The sequence below is a fragment of the Rhinoderma darwinii genome, chromosome 3 (assembly GCF_050947455.1).
Source record: "Rhinoderma darwinii isolate aRhiDar2 chromosome 3, aRhiDar2.hap1, whole genome shotgun sequence".
In the NCBI taxonomy this organism is placed as follows: Eukaryota; Metazoa; Chordata; class Amphibia; order Anura; family Rhinodermatidae; genus Rhinoderma; species Rhinoderma darwinii.
Window position 1 is genome coordinate 220,531,535 of NC_134689.1, and position 23,416 is coordinate 220,554,950.

A 23,416-nucleotide genomic window follows, 5' to 3' on the forward strand; every position below is an offset into this window, starting at 1 on the left:
AATGGTTGATGGCTTGAAGATTATACTGACAGTCATTTGCATCGGCTATTTAGGAAAATCAGCGGAAAATAACATTTTCATAATAATTTGGAATGCGGTGTAATGATGTGACTCGACTGTGTATTACATTTGGTATGCTTGAACTTGTAATATTGGGCAGTTGTAACTCCACCGATGGTGCTCAGTTTTATTATGAATGCAATTCTTTAACATATTCGTGACCATGATAATCAGATTTTTATTTAATCAGGACCCAGTATTTGCTGATGGGATGCAAATGAATGGTCATGGGCTGCAATGTCAATTCACAGTGTGGGTCATTTATTTTCTATTATTAATCACTTTTTCTGTCTAAGTTCAGAGCAGAATTAAGAATCGAGCTGCAGGTGGCAGCTGATCTGTTTGTGAACTGGCAAGGTGCACATTTTGGGTAATCTCAGAAGCAGCCAAGTGCTGAAGGGGCCTAAGCAAACAAAAGAGGTTAGGACAGCCTTTCCCAAATACTTTTTTTGCATGACATCGGATTCAGATAGAGATTTCCCCATTGAATAGAAATATGGGAGGTATTTTCTCGGATGGCGTTTTCCAACACTAAAACGACACCCATTTTGTAGCATGTGAGCATACCCTTAATGATCGATTTAATGTTCATTAGTACATATGAAATGCAAAGGTTTAGGTTTTATTGCACTGATCAAGAGAGATCTTTCAACAGACTATATTTATGTCTATTGACTCCAACTCTGCTCAAGCGCATCAGTTTGAAGCAGTCTTCATCAGTTTCATCTTTTTTTTTTCATCATTGAGTTCAACAGGTGACAGATTGAAATCAAAATGATTTTTTTGTCATCTATTTTTTAATCAGTTTAGATCAATTGCCGAGCAGAATAAACATAAAGCAAAAAGTCACATTGTTAGGAGCGGCAGGTCTGATCCTTGCTATTAAGCAATAGCTTGGTCAGTTGCTAAAGCAGGTCAGATGACCACACTGTGAGTTAGACCCTATTCACACGACAGGGATTCCTGACCGTGTGACGGACGTTTTTTGAACGGCCGTCACACGGCTGCAGTAGAAACAATAGACCCCAAATGGGGCTATTCACACGGCTGATTTTTTTGACAGCCCAGTAAACCGGGCTGTCAAAAAAATGGAACATGCCCTATTTTGGGCCAATCTCCCGGCCGCACAACTCCCATAGAAGTCTATGGGGTCGAGTAAAGCACAGCTGCCACTTGGATGTGATCCGAGTGATGGCTGTGCTTTCTGTCGCTCGCTGTCTTCTCACAGTGAGGAGGAGATTTTTTTGCTCCCCATAGGAGCAGTGACAGTGACATCAGGGACTTGAAGCGGAATCCCCGGCCACAGCAGCCGACACTGTGGCCGGTGATTCCGCTCCAGGAGAAGTCCCTGACTTCACTGTACATATATAGACAGTGATGTCAGAGACTTCTCCTGTAGCGGAATCCCCGGTCACAGCTGTCCCTGACACAGCTGTGGCCGGTGATTCCACTCCAGGAGAAGTCACAGTCCATATATGAAGAGTGAAGTCAGGGACTTCTCCTGGAGCGGAATCACCGGCAGATGGGCCGCTGTGGCCGGGGATTCCGCTTAAGGAAAAGGGGACCGCTCCAGGAGGTTTATGACGTCACTGTCCATACGTATATGGAGCGGTCACCTACAGCGGCGCTATCTACAGGAAGGGGTGGGGGGTGCCATCTACAGGAGGGTGTGCCATCAACGGGGGTGCTATGTACAAGGGGGCTGTGTGGTACTACCTCCAGGGGGGCTGTGGCAGTATCTACAGGGGGCTGCGTGGCATAATCTACAGAGGGCAGTGTGTGGCATTATCTACAGGGGGGCTGTGGAAAAATCTACAGGGGGGCTGTGTGGCAATATCTACAGAGGGCAGTGTGTGGCTTTATCTATAGGGGGGCTGTGGCAGTATCTACAGGAGGCTGTGTGCAGTGGCGTAACTACCATTGTAGCAGCCGCTGCTGTATATATATGTACTGAGTTTTGTTCTGGTGCTGTATATATGTACTGAGCTTTGTTCTGGTGCTGTATATATGTATGAGTTTTGTTCTGGGGCTGTATATATGTAAGAGCTTGGTTCTACTGCTGTATTTATGTACTGATCTACTGCTGTATTTATGTAGTGACCTTTGTTCTGGTGCTGTATATATGTACTGATCTTGGTTCTGGTGCTGTATTTATGTACTGAGCATTGTTATGGTGCTGTATTTATGTACTGAGCTTGGTTACATACATAGTTACATAGTTAGTACGGTTGAAAAAAGACACATGTCCATCAAGTTCAACCAAGGGAAGGGAAAAGGGAAGGAAAAATTTCTACACATAGGAGCTAATATTTTTTTGTTCTAGGAAATTATCTAACCCTTTTTTAAAGCCATCTACTGTCCCTGCTGTGACCAGCTCCTGCGGTAGACTATTCCATAGATTCACAGTTCTCACTGTAAAGAAGCCTTGTCGCCTCTGCAGCTTGAACCTTTTTTTCTCCAGACGGAGGGAGTGCCCCCTTGTTTTTTGAGGGGGTTTTACAAGGAACAGGATTTCACCATATTTTTTGTATGTGCCATTAATATATTTATATAAGTTAATCATGTCCCCCCTTAGTCGTCTTTTTTCAAGGCTAAATAGGTTTAATTCTTTCAATCTTTCCTCATAACTTAAATTCTCCATGCCCCTAATTAGCTTCGTTGCTCTTCTTTGTATTTTTTCCAACTCCAGGGCATCCTTTCTATGAACTGGAGCCCAGAACTGAACTGCATATTCTAGATGAGGCCTCACTAATGCTTTGTAAAGTGGTAATATTACATCCCTGTCCCGCGAGTCCATGCCTCTTTTAATACACCACAATATCCTGCTGGCCTTTGAAGCAGCTGATTGACACTGCATGCTGTTATTGAGTTTATGATTTACAATTACACCCAGATCCTTCTCAACAAGTGAATCCGCCAGTGTAGCTCCCCCTAGGACATATGATGCATGCAGGTTGTTGGTACCCAGATGCATAACTTTACATTTATCTACATTAAACTTCATCTGCCAAGTGGACGCCCAAACATTTAGTTTGTTTAAATCTGCCTGTAATTCATGAACATCTTCCATAGACTGAACTATATTACATAGCTTGGTGTCATCTGCAAAAATAGAAATAGTGCTATTAATCCCTTCCTCTATATCATTAATAAATAAGTTGAATAATAGTGGTCCCAGCACTGAACCCTGGGGTACACCACTTATTACCGGGGACCATTCAGAGTAGGAATCATTGACCACAACTCTCTGGATACGGTCCTTGAGCCAATTCTCAATCCAATTACAAACTATATTTTCTAAACCTATAGTCCTTAATTTACCCATTAGGCGTCTATGGGGGACAGTGTCAAATGCCTTTGCAAAGTCCAAAAACACTAAATCCACAGCGGCCCCTCTGTCTAGACTTCTGCTCACCTCTTCATAAAAACAGATTAGGTTAGTTTGACAACTTCTGCCCTTAGTAAAACCGTGCTGGCTGTCACTTATAATGCTATTTATTGTCACATAATCCTGTATATAGTCCCTCAATAGCCCCTCAAACATTTTCCCCAAGATGGATGTTAAGCTTACTGGTCTATAATTACCCGGGGAAGACCTAGAGCCCTTTTTGAAAATAGGCACCACATTTGCCCTGCGCCAGTCCCTTGGCACTATACCAGTCACTAGAGATTCTCTGAATATTATGAAAAGGGGGACAGAAATAACTGAACTAAGCTCTTTAAGAAATCTAGGGTGTAACCCATCTGGTCCCGGGGCCTTGTGTACATTTATTTTATTTTATTTAGCTTGGACCATCTCTACATTCATCCAATTCAGTATATCAACTGATATATTAACAGCACTGGCACCGGCTACATCAGCTGCTCCTTCTTCAGTTGTATATACAGAGCTAAAGAACCCATTTAGTAACTCTGCCTTCTCTTGATCCCCTGTGATCAACTCCCCATTACCACTATCTAGGGGTCCTACATGTTCAGACCTGGGCTTTTTTGCATTTATATGCTTGAAGAATTTTTTAGGATTTGTTTTACTATCCTTGGCCACCTGCCTTTCATTTTGTATTTTTGCTAATTTTATTACATTTTTACAGATTTTTATTAAGCTCTTTATATTTTACAAAGGCTACAGCTGTACCCTCAGATTTGTATTTTTTAAATGCCCTTTTTTTGTCATGTATTGCCCCTTTCACAGAATGTGTAAGCCATGTGGGGTTTAATTTGAGTCGTTTATACTTGTTACCTATAGGAATACATTTTGCACTATAATAACTCAAAGTAGATTTGAAAATCTCCAATTTATCATTTGTTCCATTATTTGACATTAGTTCTTCCCAGTCCATATCCTGAATTGCAGCCCTCATCCTGGGGAAATTGGCTTTCTTAAAATTAAATGTTTTTGCCCTCCCAGCCTGCGTTTGTTTTTTACAGTATAGGTAAAATGTAACTATATTGTGATCACTGTTACCGAGGTTTTCACGAACATTGACATTCCCAACAAGATCTGCATTATTAGAAATGACCAGATCCAACAGAGCTTCACCTCTAGTCGGGTCTTCCACAAACTGGCCCATAAAATTTTCCGGCAACAGGTTGAGGAAATGTCTCCCCTTTGCAGTTGAAGCCGAACCATGACACCAATTAATATCCCGGAAATTAAAATCTCCCATTATCACTACAGTACCCGCCTGTGCAGCCTGCTCCATCTGTTTATATATCTGACCTTCCATCTCCTCAGTTATATTGGGGGGTCTATAGATTACACCAAAAGTAATTTTTTCAGTGTTTACCTCCCTTTCTAGTTCCACCCACAAGGTTTCAATCTCCTCACAGTATTCACCCACTATTGTCTCTTTCACACTCGCCTTCATATCACTTCTCACATACAGACATACACCACCACCTTTCCTATTTGTCCTGTCTTTCCGAAAAAGTGTAAAACCCTGTAGATTTACAGCCCAGTCATGTGAAGAGGTTCTGGTACTGTATATATGTATGAGCTTGGTTCTGGAGCTGGAATTATATAGGATATATTTATAATAACAAAATATCAGGGCAGATGGATTTATTTTCAATTCATTGTATATTTAATGGAACCTGTTAGGTAGTTTTAACCCCTTGAACCTTCACCATGCGGTAATACATGACCTGACAATATTTACAAATGTATGATTTTTTCAGATGCAGCAAAATCTATAAAATCAACTTTTAAAACGGCGCACACTATATTCTAATTACTCATTAAAGGGTCATGGGGCAGTGCAGCTATCCTGAAAGAGTCACACAGTCCTGCCTCCAAACCCACCTTTCAATGTTTGATTGACATCCCACTGGCTGATACAACTTTCTCGGATGCGCCATTGCCTTGTACTACTTGGAGTGCTGTGTGGCACTATATACAAGGGATGGCTGTGTGACACTATACACAAGGGGGAGCTGTGTGGCACTATACACATGGGGAGCTGTGTGGCACTATATACAAGGGGCTGTGTGGCACTACTAAGGGGGCGATGTGTGGCACTATCTACTGGGGGGGGGCTGTATGGCACTATTTACAAGAGGGAGGGCTGTGGCACTATCTACAGGGGTCTGTGTGTGGCACTATCTACTAAGGGGGGGCTTTGTGGCACTATCTACTAAGGGGGGCTGTGTGGCACTATATACAGGGGGAGGTGTATGTCGCTATATACAGGAGGGCTTTATGGCGATATCTACAGGGGGCTGTATGGCACTATCTACAGGGGGGCTCTTTAGCACAATCTACAGGATGGCACTATCTATAAAGTGGGCTGCGTGTGGTACATGGGGGGGGGGCCCAGTCAAGAGTTTGCTATGGGGCCCAGTCTTTCCTAGTTACACCGCTGACTGTGTGGCATTATCTACAGAGGGCATTCTGTGACATTAACTTCAGGGGGGCTGTGGCAGTATCTACAGGGGGCTGTGTGGCATTATCTACAGAGGGCACTCTGTGGCATTATCTACAGGGGGCGGTGGCAGTATCTACAGGGGGCTGTGTGGCATTATCTACAGAGGGCAGTGTGTGGCAAAAAAATGACAAATGAAATTCATCCGTTTTTAAAACGGACAGGCAAAAAAACTGATGCAAAACGGGTCAAAATCGGCCGTTAAAAATAGAAACACAATCCAGAACGGAAACTAAACTAATTCAAAATGCCCTAGGCACTTTTAGCGCTGACGTGCCCCGATAACGCAGATTTTCAGCCGTAAAAATTGCAACATGTGCTAATTGTTGCAGGTTCGACCTCCCCATTGAATTCAATAGAGAAAACCTGCAACAGAAAGCCAGCGATTCCAAAACATAAATTGATTGACATGAGTTATTTACGCAGCATGTGGATGAGATTTGTTCAAATATTATCCACTCTACTGCTACTGTATTATGCTGTGTATTTTTCGCAATGAAATCCGTTGCGTAAAATCCGCAGTGTTTACGCTATATGTGGACATACCCTAAAAGAAATGCTCAGTGCTACCCAATTAACATTCCCTCCCCTTCCCCCCACATGAACACTGGGGCCCATTTCCCATATTATTGATCAGGTCACAGTTTATTATATTTTAGAAAGAATAAAAACACTACTCCAGCGGCCCCCCCTTCCCGACTGGAGCAAAAAACGCCCTGCCGGTTACCTAAGTACATCATCCAACTTTTAAAAGTAGTCCAATGAACGGAGGTAACCTGGGACCATCTGATGTACACTAACAGCTTAGAGTTGTCACTGCTTAGTTTACTAAGCCTTGTAAGTGACACAGGATCCCAGATCCAGGAAGGTAATTATAATAATCGCTTTGCTTTTTTAGTTATTAGCGTTACTAATTTGGTTTTTTTGTGTGTTTTTTTACAGGTTCGGTTGTTGGACTATGTCGGATTCGAGGACTACTTTGATGACGGCGTTTTTATTTTCAATAAAATGGTTAACGAGGGTTGTTTGGGGGCTTTTATTTCTATAAAATATTTTTTAGTCAGGCACTGACCTCTTTATTTATTTTTTTAATTTTTTGTTATGTTAACTCCCTTATATAACTATATTGCTTGTAAAATGTACAAATGGTTTTATGCTTGAGATACATAAAAAAAAGTGTGAAAAGAATTACATCTGATTGATTTGTAGAGAAAGCATACATCGCGAGGGGGAAGGGAATGTCGGGAATGAGGTTCGGGGGGGGGGGGCAAACTGAATCCTTGCCCTAGGTGCTGGAGAACATAGCTACGCCTCTGGCAATAGTAATTACATGGTCGGGAGTTACGGAAACAGCATAGCATGCGAGCACCGCTGTTTCCGTAACTACTATTCAGTTCTATAGGACTTACGGAAACAGCGTTTTTCAGCGAGTTACGCTGTTTCCGTAACTCCCGACCATGTAATCAGTAATTCGCGGGAGGCAGCGTGAGCACAAAAAGCTGGAACGGGGTTTAGGGGGTATGTCATAAATGTCTCTGATGGGAAAACCCTTTAAGGGGTGACAGATTTACTGGTGACAGATTCTAATAGGATACACTGGCAATAATTAATTTGCGAATGCATGGGAGAATCAAGCAAATTGGTGAAATGTGAATTAGACAAAAAAAAACCTCTATATATTACCAAAGATAACAATGTATTTTTTCCTGTGAGGTTTTGTAAAAAGAAGTGTTAATACTGAGTTAACAAACAGAGGACTTCACCAGGCCACATGTAAACTATTTATTAGATGTTGGAAATCTTGAAGAACAGTTCCTCCTCCTGGAGTGTGTCCTGCCTGCTGGAACAAGATAGGGGGCGTGGTGAGCAGCACTTCACTCCATGTAAACCATGTGCTGAGTGTATCTTACCCAGTGCTGAGCCGTGAGTCTGACACTGCTGGAGGGGGCTGCTTGTATGTGCTACTGCACAGCATTCTGACCACAGGGAGGGGAGCAAGAGTGCAGAAAGTGCCCAGCACCATGGAATCTGACAGTTGTGTGTAATCTTCTGGATTAATAAGTAGTCATTTCTCCAAACTGTACTGTTTTCTTGGATCCAGTCATGATGCTTCACTTTGTGGTCACTGCTCTGGTTGTGTGGAGCGGGGCTCTAGGCTGTCAGCTGTCCTCTGAATGGAGACACCTGAGTGAGGGGTGCAGAGCAGAGCTGGCTCAAATCATCGTCTATGCCAAGGTGTTGGCAGTCCATGAGGAGACCCACAGCAGCATATTCAGCACTATATACAACTACTTGCCCTGGCAGTATGAGGCAGGGGACAGCACCTTCTTCTATTCAGCTGAGATAGAGCTGCTTTGTGACCAGGCTTGGGGCAGCATGCTTGAGGTACCTGCAGGATCCAGACTGAACATCACTGGCCTGGGATACTTTGACTGTCACTCATATACTGTAGTGGATGGTCACTCCTACTTTTTCTTCCTCAGGTGAGTGCTGTAACATATGGAGTGATCATATATGGACTATGTGCTTGTCTAGGAGGGTTGTAGTGGATTACAGAACTCAATAATGGAAAGACTGTGTCAGGTTCATGGGATGGGACATCCTAGCAGTTCTTTATTGGGATGATGTCTGAGTTTCCATTCACACAATGGACAGCTTTGATAGAAAAAGTTATTCACATCATAGCAACATTTACTGCAGCTCATAGGTTGTGCTTATCATGGTGAATGGATCAGAATTATTTTGCAGATCAGATCATATTCCGATCGGATGGATCTTATTATTTTGCCCAGTTACACATATGCCATTTACAGATGGGATGTAGCAGAAATAGTTTTTTTTTGTGAAACAAGGCATCAAAAAGCCGTTCAGCTGCAGTGGAATGGCATCAAAGTGTCAATCTGTTGACGACAGGTATAGTTACCAATTTGCTCCTATTTAGATAATCAGTACAGTACACAACTTGGTTGCTATTGGTTACGGCATATTTACACTGGTTTCAGAAAGTTGAATGTCTAGTCTGCTAGTAAGTATCTGATACACGTGCAGTTCTCAGATTGGAATCAGTGGCTAAAAGTAGTGAAACTTGTGAATATGGAGAACATCATAAGCTTGTTGTCATTTTCTAATGTTTTCTAAATGACAGTTGTACAGTAAATAGTAAGTTGATGTTGCTATAACCACTGCGCTTATTGATTTTGTTTTTATTGTGCATTACTACATTACCAGAGTATTTTATTCTGATTTCCAGTGACATCTGTACTTCATGTCCCACTGGTTATCATTGTAAAACATTCATGTTCTGCATTATGTATCGCTCCATTTCATTCATTCAAAACCATTAGGGTATGTTCACACGCAGTGACCAAAAACGTCTGAAAATACGAGCTGTTTTCAGGCGAAAACAGCTCCTGATTTTCAGAAGTTTTTTTAACAACTCGTGTTTTTCACGGCGTAATTTACGGCCGTTATTGGAGCTGTTTTTCAATGAAGGCAATGAAAAACGCCTCCAAAAAAGATCCCAAGAAGTGACATGCACTTCTTTTTCGTGGGCGTCTTTTTACGTGCCGTATTTTGAGAGCAACGCGTAAAATTACACCTCGTGGGAACAGAACACCATAAAACCCATTGCAAGCAATGGGCAGATGTTTGTAGGCGTAATGGAGAAGTTTTTTCAGGCGTAATTCGAGGCATAAAACTCCCGAATTACGTCTGAAAACACTGCGTGTGAACATACCCTTATTGGGACTGGGAGTTCACACTGAGTTTTTTTCCTAGTTTTTTTTTACGTGGAAACCGCTCCACAAAACGAGCCAAAAAACGGCCGAAAATTTCAATGGGAGGTGGAGTTGTTTTTTTCCCCGTGAGCGGAAAAAACGGGTCGCAGGAAAAAGGGACATGCTCTATCTTTGGACGTTTACGCCTCTGACCTCCCATTGACATCAATAGGAAGCAGAGAAAGCGTATTTCGTGGCGTTTTATGCCCGCGGGGCTCAATGGCCGCGGGTAAAAAACGCAGCGAAAATCGGCATGCAGGCAGAGGAAAATCTGCCTCAAAATTCCAAACGGATTTTGGGGCAGATTTTCCTCCTGCAAAAAACTCCATGCGAACCCAGCCTAAGGGTAAGTTCACACACAGAAGATTTTGTTGCAGAAATTTCTGCGACTGAAAATAAGTTCCATTCATCTGAAAGGGATTGTTTTTGTAGCAGGTGTATGGATTCCTGCAAACCTATTCAGATAAATGGAACTGATTTTCAGTCGCAGAAATTTCTGCAAGAATTCTGCTACGTGTGAACTTTTTACTCTTTAGGATATGTTTACACGTAGCATAAACACTGAGGAATTTCCGATTCCGATTTTTGTGCAAAAATTCTGCAGCATATTACAGTAGCAGCAAAGTGGATGAGATTTCAACAAATCTTATCCACATGCTGCGTAAAAAATTGAAGAAGTACGGAAACTGACCTGCATGGTCCGGTGGGAAATTCTTTAGTGTTTGCGCTGTGTGTGAACATACCCTTAGAGTAATATCGCCATTATTATTGGTTTCCAGTTAGAAATAGACATATTATAGGTATGGAATTTTGTTCTTTATAAAATGAATTAGATATTTATTCTTATTTATCTTATGATGTATAGTTTTTTGTGCTTACCATTGCCTTGTTTTATATATCAGGAGTGCCATGACACTTTTAGTTCACATCCGCGTCGGGACTCCGTTCATCGGTTCCGTCTGAACTTTCAGCAAAGGGTTTCTGTTTGTCATCGTTGTGTAAGGGTTCCGTCGGTTCCGTAGTTTTGACAGAATCAATACCGTAGTCGACTGCGCTATTCATTCTGTCAAAATGGCAGAACCCTTAGACAAAAGTGACAAACGGAAACCATTTGCATCGGATCCGTCACCAATGGTGATGCAAATGTAAACCTATGGATTCCGTTTGTTTCAGTTTGGATTCCGTTCATGGGTTCCCCTGACGGAAAGGTCCGACGGACCCCATGAACGGAGTCTTGGCACAGATGTGAACGCAGCCTTACCCACTCCATAACAAGTCAGATAATAAAATATTTGACATATACATAAAATATATAGCCCTGTTTACATCACATTTTGGTCCTACATTTAGCGTGTACATTAGGATAGCTCTCTGCAATCTATCCCACAGTATCCTGACACAAGGCCATAATGTGATGTTAACACAAGCATAATTGATATTTAATAGTTCTAGTTTGGTAAAGTACATATATCACAATTTCCCATGAGGGACAATTACGACATATCCACAGGATATGTCATAAACATCAGATAGATGCGTGTCCCACCTCTGGGATAGGCACCTACCTCTAGAGCGGGGCCCCCTAAACCCCGTTCTAGCTTTTTGTGCTCACGCTGACTCCCGGCCACACTTCCTAATTACATGATCGAGAGTTACGGAAACAGTGTAACTCGCTGAGCTACGCTGCTTCTGTAACTCCTATAGTAGGGAATGGCAGTTACGGAAGCAATGCAGCATGCGAGCTATGCTGTTTCCGTAACGCCCGACCATGTAATCAGTAAGTGGCCAGGAGTCAGCGTGAGCACAAAAAGCTAGAATGGGTTTTAGGGGGCCCCGTTCTAGCGATAGGTGCCTATCCCAGAGGTGGGACCCTTATCTATCTGACATTTATGACATATCCTGTGGATATGAAGCAAAGTGAAAGATTTTGAAGCAGCACAAATCCCGAGTCTGGTGCGGTGCACGCTGTCAAGCCAGGCAAACCCACTCCAGCATGTTGTAGAATTCCAAGAAAGATAGTCGAACAACAGCATACGTCTCCAGATAATCAAAGTGGTTTTATTGTCAGAACATCCACGACAAACAGGCAACGTTTCGACCCATAGTGAGTGTGGGGTCTTTGTCAAGCCTCTGTGGATATGTCATAAATGTCTCTGAAGGGAAAACCCCTTTAATGTTAGTCACAGTTCTTTAATAGGTTGTACCAGTGGTCATGTTTAAATCCTTTCAGACCTCTGAACTGCTTTAAACACCACAATCATCCAAGTATAACCTTAAAGAGGCTCTGTCACCAGATTTTGCAACCCCTATCTGCTATTGCAGCAGATAGGCGCTGCAACTTAGATTACAGTAACGTTTTTATTTTTAAAAAACGAGCATTTTTGGCCAAGTTATGACCATTTTTGTAATTATGCAAATGAGGCTTGCAAAAGTCCAAGTGGGTGTGTTTAAAAGTACAAGTCCAAGTGGGTGTGTATTATGTGCATACATCGGGGCGTTTTTAATACTTTCACTAGCTGGGCGCTCTGATGAGAAGTAACATCCTCTTCTCTTCAGAACGCCCAGCTTGTGACAGTGCAGATCTGTGACGTCACTCACAGGTCCTGTATCGTGACGGCCACATCGGCAGCAGAGGCTACAGTTGATTCTGCAGCAGCATCAGCGTTTGCAGGTAAGATCGACAGCATCCGTGTGCTGTCCGTGTTTCACGCAACAGTTGCACCGTGTTTCAAATAAAGGTGCACCAAATGTGACATTAAAAACTGATGCCACAACTAACGCACAGTGATGGCACACGGAACCGAAATGCATTAAATACGGTCCATTTTTTGCGGACGCAAAACAGACACGCTCGTCTGAATCAGACCTTAATTGGATTCGCGTTTACGGAGATATTTTCCCGTAGAAGCAATGCTACTAGCGGAGAATACCTCCATACACATGGAGTTTGATAGATCATGGCACAATCCTTTTACTGTTGGGTTCATCCGAAATCCTACAGAAAAATCCTCCATATGAAATCTGAGACATGCGGATGTACAGTAGAGTTCCCATTCACGTCTAAGGAAGCCCTGTTATGGCTCCATACAAGCCGGCACAATTATTTCTGTTCCAAAAAAATCTCAGGGAAAAGGATCATCAGATCTCAAAAATTGAAAATCCTGGATCCCGATGCAAAATTTGTAACTAGCCCCCCCCCCCCAACTATTGGACATATTTAATATTACTGGTCTTCTCATATCGATCAGAGGGACCTATAGGTACGGCCCAGGTCACACTGCAACATTTGCACCCCCATTTGTTATGCCCCTGTCAAGATCTACATTTTTGATGGTTTTGGATCATTTGTCATTGCACACTTAGCTACGTATTAGAATTTATTAGGCATTGCTGACGCAAGCTTGTAATATGATCAATAGTATAACATGTAAGCATAACATTTTGTTATCCATAAATAATTGGCCTTATGTCAATCAATTGCTATGAATTCTTATAACACATTGCATTTCTGACCTATTTCCTGCCAGTTACCGCTGGCCATTACAGTCAATGTTGTGGGAGTTTCATAAAAAAATAACCTTGGAACATTAGATTCATAAAATATTATTCTTTCCTATTCTCGGCTACCTTAATATGTGAAAGTGCAGCCATCACTTGCACACATTTTTTGGGGAGGAGCCAGTATTTCGCTAGTCCATTAACTAGAGACCTGACAGTTCCTAGGGACTGCACCAGGGCCGGCTCCAGGTTTATGTGGGCCATTGGGCGACACAGACTTAGTGGGCCCTTTGCGGGGGTAACTCATGGTGGCAGTAAAATGGCGGAAAAACATCACTTTGTGCCCCTATAAAGAAGTTAGGCCCCCAGTTTGTACCCCTATAAATTTAGTGCCCACTGTAGATAGTGCCAGACAGCCCCCCTCCCAAGTAGTGCCACACAGCCCCCTCCCATGTAGTGCCACACAGTCCCCTCCCTAGTAGTGCCACACAGCCCCCTCCCTGTAGCTAGCACCTTCGGGGCTCCCTCTAGGAGTGAAATCCCCAACCAGAGCATTGCCGATGCTCTGGCCGGGGGTTCCACTTCAGGTGGAGCCCCTGACGTCACTGTCTACATATGCACAGTAATATCAGGGGCAACCCCAGAGCAATAGTCCTGGGCAGAGCGCTACTAGCACTCTGCCTGGGACTCCTGCTCTGCTCCTGACATCACTGTCCATATATGGATCATGATGTCCGGTGCAGAGCTGAAGTCCCGGGCAGAGCGCTAGCAAAGGCTCTGCTCCGGCTCTGGGGAAGCCCCTGACATCAATGTCCATATATGGATAGTGATGTCATGGGCAATACCAGAGCCAAAGTCCCGGGCAGAGCACAACTAGCACTCTGCCTGGGACACTGCTTTGCTCCTGACTTTACTGTCCATATATGGACAGTGATGTCAGGGACTTCCCCAGAGACGCAGTCCCGGAACAGAGTCGCTTCTAGCACTCTGGCTGGGACTCCTTCTCACCTCAAGGCATCACTGTCCATATATGGACAGTGATGTCAGGGGCAACCCCAAAGCCGGAGTCCTAGGCAGAGCGCTATTAGCACTCTGCCTGGGAGTCTGTAGCCTAGTAAATGGCAAAGTAGGGAGCTACCTCCCTGCTCTGCCATAGTATTGAATAGTATCAGCGTCCTAAGGATGCAAACACTATTGAATGTGGCGCCACTACCACTGTAGCAGCCATAGCGGCTGCTAGTGGGGCCAATGGGCTTTGGGGGGCCCGTGATGGCAAGTGGCATGGGCCCCCTTATGCCGTGGGCCCCGTAGCAGCTGCTATGGCTGCTACAGGGGTAGTTATGCTGCCTCCTAGCCAGGGGCTCCCTCTAGAAGCGGAATCCCATCGGAAACACTCTAGCCGGGGATTCCACTTCTGGAGGAGCCATGACGGCAGTGTCAGCACCCGGCGCCCGAGTGACGCTGGCCCTGGTCTTCACTGTCATAGTTGCCAACTTTTTTTTTTTTTTCCAGGGGCACTTAGGGGGTGGCATCTTTGATGGGTGTGGCTTATCTGGTGGGTGTGGCTAGTGGTGCATGGCTTTCTTTGCGGAATTTTTGCATACAAATAAATGAACAAAAATTTCTGCACTAGTTTGTCTGACAACTACTATGTGTCACGATATGTGGGAATGTAGACCCACTAGGTCGCACCGCCGTAGCGTGGAGGCAGCTGGCCAAACAACAAAGTACCCAGTCAATACAAAGTCCAGCACAAGGGTACCTGAATAGTCCAGATAGTTGCAGTGGCTAGGTACAGATGGAACTTCAGATGGCAGATGATGCAAAGCGTGGCAGATGACACCAGACGTGGTGTAACACAGCAGACGTGGTAAACGGCACAACACGACTCCAACACTATAGAGGGTACAGGAACAAATACAGCACGGGACACGGAATACAGGTAGCAGGGCTCAGGAACACTGGTAAAAGGAAACGACTAAGGGACCAATGCTCAGGCAAGAAGTGAAAGGGGGGTCCTTTTTATAGTCCAGGGATCTGGGACTAATTAGTTAATTCTTAACATGTGCGCGCGCTGGCCCTTTAAGGCCGGGAGTGAGCTTGTGCACGCACCATAGTTGTCACTGCAGGACAGGATGGTCGCATGTGCTGGCATCTCTGGAGAGGAAGACGTCGGCAGGATGAAAGGGGTCTGCGGTCTGTGACTGTGGCCGTTACACTATGGTGGCCAGTAGCTCTCTGGTTATCTGTAAATTCGGGACAGTCCCAGCAAATTCAGGACTGTTGGCAGCTATGCACTGTATGGGATAAGTAAATCCCTCTTCTCTATCCTGTGGGGGGAATTTAAGAATGGCTGTACACAAGTATTATGACATTAAAAGTCGCAAATTATTTTGTATTAATTTATTTTTAAAGTGAACTTAGTGTAAATTCACAATAATTTACGTCAGAAACTGTAAATATAGTGGAAATCTACGCCAGCTAGGATTTCCCTTTCTGTTACATGGACATCAGAAGATGTGATAAATTTATTAATGAGCGTGTATTTTATTAAGATCTCGTAATTAATACAAAGTCATGAATGAAAGCATCTATTTTATTGTCTTGTAGAATGGATGAGAATTACAATTTGCTTCCACATGGAGTGAATTTTCAGGATGCAATATTTGCAGATACTCAAGACAACTGGAGACTCTTCTCTAGTCTCTTCCAGTTCTCCAACTGTTCTCAAGGACAGCAAGTGTTATATGAATTGGAAAGCCAAGAAGAAAGTAGGGTAAGGTTTATTTGGAATTATACTTTTCACCTGTATTGTGTTGGATTCTTATTCCCAGTAATTATTAATAACTATATGTCCATGGATCTTTGTTTAGATGATAATGAGGTTCTCAGGCCATTTAAAGGGGCTACTAAAGCGCCCCTATTTCCCCCCAAAAATTGACTGTTTATTTAAAAAAAAACAGTTTATAATTAAAACTTCATTTAAACAATATGTTATTGTCTGATGATATAGTATTAGTTTGGTTGTTTGTCTTAAAGATACCTCCTTAACCCCTTCCCTCTTTGGCCACTTTTGACCTTCCTGACAGAGCCTCATTTTTCAAATCTGACATGTTTCACTTTATGTGATAATAACTCCGGAATGCTTTTACCTATCCAAGCGATTCGGAGATTGTTTTCTCGTGACACATTGGACTTTATGTTACTGGCAAAATTTGCCCGATACATTCAGTATTTAATTGTGAAAAGCACCAAAATTTAGCAAAAAATTATAAAAATTAGCATTTTTCTCAATTTAAATGTATCTGCTTGTAAGACAGGCAGTTATACCACACAAAAATGTTGCTAACTAACATCCCCCATATGTCTACTTTAGATTGGCATTGTTTTTTGAACATCATTTTATTTTTCTAGGACGTTACAAGGCTTAGAACTTTAGCAGCAATTTCTCACATTTTCAAGAAAATTTCAAAATGCTATTTTTACAGGGGCCAGTTCAGTTGTGAAGCGGCTTTGAGGTCCTTATATATTAGAAACCCCCAATAAGTCAGCCCATTTTAAAAACTGCACCCCTAAAAGTATTCAAAACAGCATTTAGAAAGTTTCTTAACCCTTTAGACATTGCGCAGGAATTAAGGCAAAGTAGAGGTGAAATTTACAAAGTTAATTATTTTTTTCCAGAAATTCATTTTGAATCCTTTTTTTTTTGTACCACAGAAGGTTTTACCCAAGAAATGCAACTCAATATTTATTGCCCAGGTTCTGCAGTTTTAGGAAATATCCCACATGTGGCTCTAGTGCGCTACTGGACTGAAGCACAGGCCTCAGAAGCAAAGGAGCACCTAGTGGATTTTGGGCCTCCTTTTTATAAGAATATATTTTAGGCACCATGTCAGCTTTGAACAGGTCTTGTGGAACTAAAACAGTAGAAACCCCCCCAAAAGTGACCCCATTTGGGAAACTACACCCCTCGAGGAATTTATTTAGGGGTGTAGCAAGCATTTTGACCCGCCAGTTTTTTTACAAAAATTTTTGGAACTAGGCCATGAAAATGAAAATCTACATTTTTTTCAAATAAAATGTAGGTTTACCTAATTTTTTTTTCATTTCCAAAAAAACTAAAGTAGAAAAAGCACCACAACATTTGTAGAGCAATTTCTCCCGAGTAAAACAATACCCCACATGTGGTAATAAACGGTTGTTTGGACACACGGCAGGGTTTAGAAGGGAAAGAGCGCCATTTGGCTCTTGGAGCTCAAATTTAGCAGGAATGGTTTGCGGAGGCCATGTCACATTTGCAAAGCCCCTGAGGTGACAAAACAGTGGAAACCCCCAACAAGTGACCCCATTTTGGAAACGATACCCCTTGAGGAAATTATCTATGGGTATAGTGAGCATTTTGACCCCACAGGTTTTTTGCAGACATTTTTGGAAGTAGGCTGTGAAAATGAAAATCTACATTTTTTCAAATAAAATGTAGGTTTAGCTAATTTTTTTTCATTTCCACAAGGACTAAAAGAGAAAAAGCACCATAAAATTTGTAAAGAAATTTCTCCCGAGTAAAACAGTACCCCACATGTGGTAATAAACGGCTGTTTGGACACACGGCGAGGCTGAGAAGGGAAAGAGCGCCATTTGGCTTTTGGAACTCAAATTTAGCAGGAATGGTTTGCGGAGGCCATGTCGCATTTGCAAAGCCCCTGAGGGGACAAAACAGTGGAAACCCCCAACAAGTGACCCCATTTTGGAAACTACACCCCATGAGGAAATTATCTAGGGGTACAGTGAGCAGTTTGACCCCACAGGTGTTTTACAGAACTTATTGGAAGTAGGTCGTAAAAATGAAAATCTAAATTTTTTCAAAGAAAATGTAGGTTTAGGTATTTTTGTTTCATTTCCACAAGGACTGAAGAAGAAAAAGCACTAACATTTGTAAAGCAACTTCTCCCGAGTAAAACAATACCCCACATGTGGTCACAAACATCTGTGTGGACACACGGTAGGGCTCAGAATGGAACTAGCACCATTTGGATTTTGGAATGATTTCTGGGCGCCATGTCACATTTGCTGAGCCCCTGAAGTACTAGTACAGTGGAAACACCCCAAAAGTGACTCCATTTGGGAAACTGCACCCCCTGAGGAATCATCTAGGGGTATAGTGAAAATTTTGATCCCAAAGGTTTTTTGCTGAATTAACAGTTTTCATTTTTACAAGGAATAGAGAAGAAAAAGCACCCCAACATTTGGAAAGTAATTTCTCCCGAGTACGGTAACACCCCATATGTGGTTATAATCAGCTGTTTACGTATATGGGAGCATTCAGAAGAAAAGGAGCGGTATTTATCTTTTGGAGCGTAGATTTGTCTGGAATGGTTTGAGGACAGCATGTAGCATTTGCAAAACCACTGATGTACCAAACAAAAGTGACCCTGTTTTAGAAACTACACCCCTAAAGGCATTTATCAAGGGGTGTAGTGAGAATTTAGACTCCACAGGTGTTTTTCAGAAATGAATACGCAGTGGATGGTGCAAAGTGAAAATTGCAATTTCTCCACTGCCCATTCACCGCACAATATGTTGTGACCCTAGGAATGTTCTAAATATACACTACCATTCAAAAGTTTAGGGTCACTTAGAAATTTCCTTATTTTTGCAAGAAAAGCACAGTTTTCTTCAATGAAGATAACATTAAATTAATCAGAAATACACTCTATACATTGTTAATGTGCTAAATGACTATTCTAGCTGCAAACGTCTGGTTTTTAATGCAATATCTACATAGGTGTATAGAGGCCCATTTCCAGCAACCATCACTCCAGTGTTCTAATGGTACATTGTGTTTGCTAACTGTGTTAGAAGGCTAATGGATGATTAGAAAACACTTGAAAACCCTTGTGCAATTATGTTAGCACCGCTGTAAACAGTTTTGCTGTTTAGAGGAGCTATAAAACTGACCTTCCTTTGAGCTAGTTGAGAATCTGGAGCATTACATTTGTGGGTTCGATTAAACTCTCAAAATGGCTAGAAAAAGAGAGCTTTCATGTGAAACTCGACAGTCTATTCTTGTTCTTAGAAATGAAGGCTATTCCATGCGAGAAATTGCCAAGTAACTGAAGATTTCCTACAGCGGTGTGTACTACTCCCTTCAGAGGACAGCACACACAGGCTCTAACCAGAGTAGAAAGAGTGGAGGCCCTGCTGCACAACTGAGCAACAAGACAAGTACATTAGAGTCTCTAGTTTGAGAAATAAGGCACAAAAATGGACAAGGAGGCAGCACTTCCAAAATGTAGAAAAACCTTTATTCACCCATTCAACGTTTCAATCCCTCAGGATCTTTCTCAAGCATAATAAAACACATCAAAACACAGAGTATTTAAGGACTCACCGAGTCATTAAGCAATAAAGCGGTGATCAAGTAAAAAATGTTACTCAAATAAATAAATATTTGTAAATAAAGCAATCATAAAATACAGACATGAATAGGGGTGATAATTACATGTGTGCATACAGTTTAATAGGGGACTGGTACAGACAAAGAACAGTCCAAGTGTAAACAGTCAATAAGTGATTAATACATCACCCAGGTGTACATGTTAAAAAGCAAATTACATACTGTCATTATGCAGATAGCGGAGGAACCTGCTCCTAATGTGATTATGGCATCCCTGTACAGCAGCTGGGTATATCCCACGTGTAAATACGGAAGTGAATCTAATCTAACAGTAAGAGCCGAAATCCCGCGAGACTCTGCAATCCAAATCTCGCACATGTGCAGTAGCTCAAAAACTTGTGCGGCGGCCATCTTGGAAGATGGAAAATTACTAGATTTGATGCCAGCAACCTCATAAACCGAGATAGACTATAGAACTACATCAGGGCAGGGAACTACAACAACAATACATGCCATACAAAGACAGGATGATGGCATATCTATGGGGACAGAGAGGGGAAACAATGGTATACCCCAAAGGTCCTATATACTGTATCAAAACCGGTATAGAGATATCAGGTATTGGCACGAATTCAGTATATGCAAAATAGATACCATCAAAATATGTACAAATGTATATATCCACAAGTAAAAACGGGGATAGAATAATCGTTGACATTGAAGCAGTATATGCCAATATATGTTAATCCCTAGAAAAATAGCCATACAAAATGAGCAGAATAAATATGTTCGGCACGAGTACATTATGTTTGGGTTTCCAAAACCAAAGGAGATGGTCCAATCCGCAAGATATATCTGCAAATGATATTGAAAAAAATAAAAAATAGAATTAATAAATATTGCGAATCAATATAATTTCGCAACACAACATATATTCAAAATGTGTTCAGCTGATACACACAAAGAAAAATGACATTTCAAGATCAAGCAAGGTAACATGAGATTAACGAATAGTAGTCAAAAAGGTGTTATCAACACCTCATGGCCGCGCCAACTTTAAAATCGATATTCAAACCCTGTGGAGCTAGGGAGTTTAGCTTGAAAATCCATTCAAGCTCCCTATGTTTAAGTCTCAAGACTCGATCTCCACCCCTCCGATGTATAGGTATGTGGTCAACAATCCAAAAGTTTAGATCACTCACCACATGCCCCGCTGAAACAAAATGTGACGACACTGGTAAATCCAATCTTTTAGTTCTAATGGTAGATTTATGTTTGTTTAAACGAACTCGGCACACCTGAGTAGTCTCTCCAACATAAATTAATTTGCAGGGACACTGAAGTACATATATGACGTGGGACGAAGCACAGGTCAAAAAATGTTTAAGGTGAAAAACCTTACCACTTATAGGGTGACAAAAGGTACTACCCTTGACCATATTATTACAATTTGGGCAATTCAGACAAGGGAAACATCCCAATTTTTTAGGAGCCAGGGTTAACTGGCGATTAGTACAAAGGGGTCCCACGTCAGCATGTACTAGTTGGTCCCGCAAATTTTTTTGACGTCTAAAGGCCATAAGTGGAGGCCTACCAAATTCAGGAACTGTGTCAGTTAGATTTGCAAGAATACCCCATTCATGGCGGAGACTCTGTTACTGATGTCCGAGTATGTTGAAACAAAAGCCAGTCTACCAGAAGATTCTCGTTTATGAGGAATCAATAATTGTTCCCTAGTGACCATCTCCACCCTGTCTCGCTGTTTCTGTAAAAGGGACCGAGGGTATCTACGCTCAACAAACTTGTCATGCATCTCATCAAGGCGTGGACCAAGACTTTGGGGCTCTGCCACTATTCGTTTGACCCTCAGCATTTGGCTAAAGGGTAGTGATTCTACCATCTGTCGAGGATGCTGACTGTCATATCGCAATAGACTATTGCGGTCAGTATCCTTTTGGTATAGGTCAGTAACAAGCCTGTCACCCTTTCTATACACCAGGGTGTCCAAAAAATGTAAACTCCTACTAGAGGATTCCATCGTGAACTTGATGTCCTCATCTATCAAATTAAGAAATTCAAAGAAATCGGAAAGTTGTGCCATAGTGCCTTTTTAACATGTACACCTGGGTGATGTATTAATCACTTATTGACTGTTTACACTTGGACTGTTCTTTGTCTGTACCAGTCCCCTATTAACCCCTTAATGACCAGCCTATTTTAAACCTTAATGACCAAGCCATTTTTTAAGTTTTTCCATCGTCGCATTCCAAGAGCTATAACCTTTTTATTTTTGCATCGACATAGCTGTATAAGGTCTTGTTTTTTGCGGGACAAGTTGTATTTTTTAATAGCACCATTTTGGGGGACATATTATTTATTGATTAACTTTTATTAACTTTTATTTGGGGGGAAATAGAAAAAAACCTGAAATTTTGCCACCCTTTTTCGCATCTTAAATCTACGCCGTTTACCGTGTGAGATAAATAACACAATAACTTTATTCAGCGGGTTGTTATGATTGCAACGATACCAAATTTGTATAGATTTTGTATGTTTTACTACTTTTACACAGTAAAAACGCTTTTTTTTCAAAATTATTTGTTTTTGCGTCTCCATATTTGAAGAGCCGTAACGTTTTTATTTTTTCGCCGATGCGGTTGTATGAGGGCTTTTTTTTTGCGGGAAGACTTGTCGTTTTTATTGGTACCATTTTGGAGTAGATGCGACTTTTTGATCACTTTTTATCACATTTTTTTAAAGTCAGGATTCACAGAAAACAGCAATTTTTCCATAGTTTTTTTATTAAATTTTTTACGGCGTTCACCGTGCGGGTTAAATAATCTAATAGATTTATAGTCGGGGTCGTTACGGACGCGGCGATACCAAATATGTGTAACTTTTTAACTTTATTTTGTTTTTTTAATAGTAAAGCATTTTGTAAGGGGAAAAGCTGGGTTTTTCATTTTTTTTCAAATTTTTTTTTAAATTATCTTTATTAAACTTTTTTTAAACTTTTTTACTAGTCCTACTAGGGGACTTTAATATGCGATTCTCCGATCGCTATTATAATACACTGCAATACTTTTGTATTGCAGTGTATTACTGCCTGTCCGTTTAAAACGGACAGGCATCTGCTAGGTCATGCCTGCGGCATGATCTAGCAGGCATTCACTCCAGGCAGACCTGGGGGCCTTTATTAGGCCCCCGGCTGCCATTGGAGACACAGACACTTGGTGATCTTATCTCCGGGTGTCAGTGGGATGAGAGGGAGCTCCCTCTCTCCAAAACCACTCAGATGCGGTGCACGCTTTTGTGCACCGCATCTGAGGGGTTAAACGTGTGAGATTGATACTAATATCGATCTCACCCGGCAGATCAGGGACGCTCCCAGCCCTCAGCTGCATCTGGCAGCTGAGAGCAGGGAGATTTGACAGCTCCCTACTCTGTTTACTTATTCCGATGCCGCGACGTAAAAAGTCTATGGCATCGGAATAAGGCCCGTTAGTGACCGACGTAAAAAGACTATGGGCCGGTCACTAACGGGTTAAACGGTATGCACACCTGTAATTATCACCCCTATTCATGTCTGTATTTTATGATTGCTTTATTTACAAATATTTATTTATTTGAGTAACATTTTTTACTTGATCACCGCTTTATTGCTTAATGACTCTGTAAGTCCTTAAATACTCTGTGTTTTGATGTGTTTTATTATGCTTGAGAAAGATCCTGAGGGATTGAAACGTTGCATGGGTGAATAAAGGTTT

The 23,416-nt window shown here is 41.9% G+C and overlaps 1 protein-coding gene across 1 annotated transcript in view; it reads left to right on the forward strand.

Annotated features, from left to right (window-relative positions):
* Positions 1–7,908: 7,908 nt before the first annotated feature.
* CCDC3 (coiled-coil domain containing 3) overlaps positions 7,909–23,416 on the forward strand; it is an 81,107-nt gene continuing 65,599 nt past the window's right edge. Inside the window, exons 1-2 of the mRNA XM_075855078.1 lie at positions 7,909–8,464; positions 15,866–16,031. Coding sequence (XP_075711193.1) covers positions 8,085–8,464; positions 15,866–16,031 — 546 coding nt within the window. The 5' untranslated portion in view covers positions 7,909–8,084. The remainder of the gene's footprint in view (positions 8,465–15,865; positions 16,032–23,416) is intronic.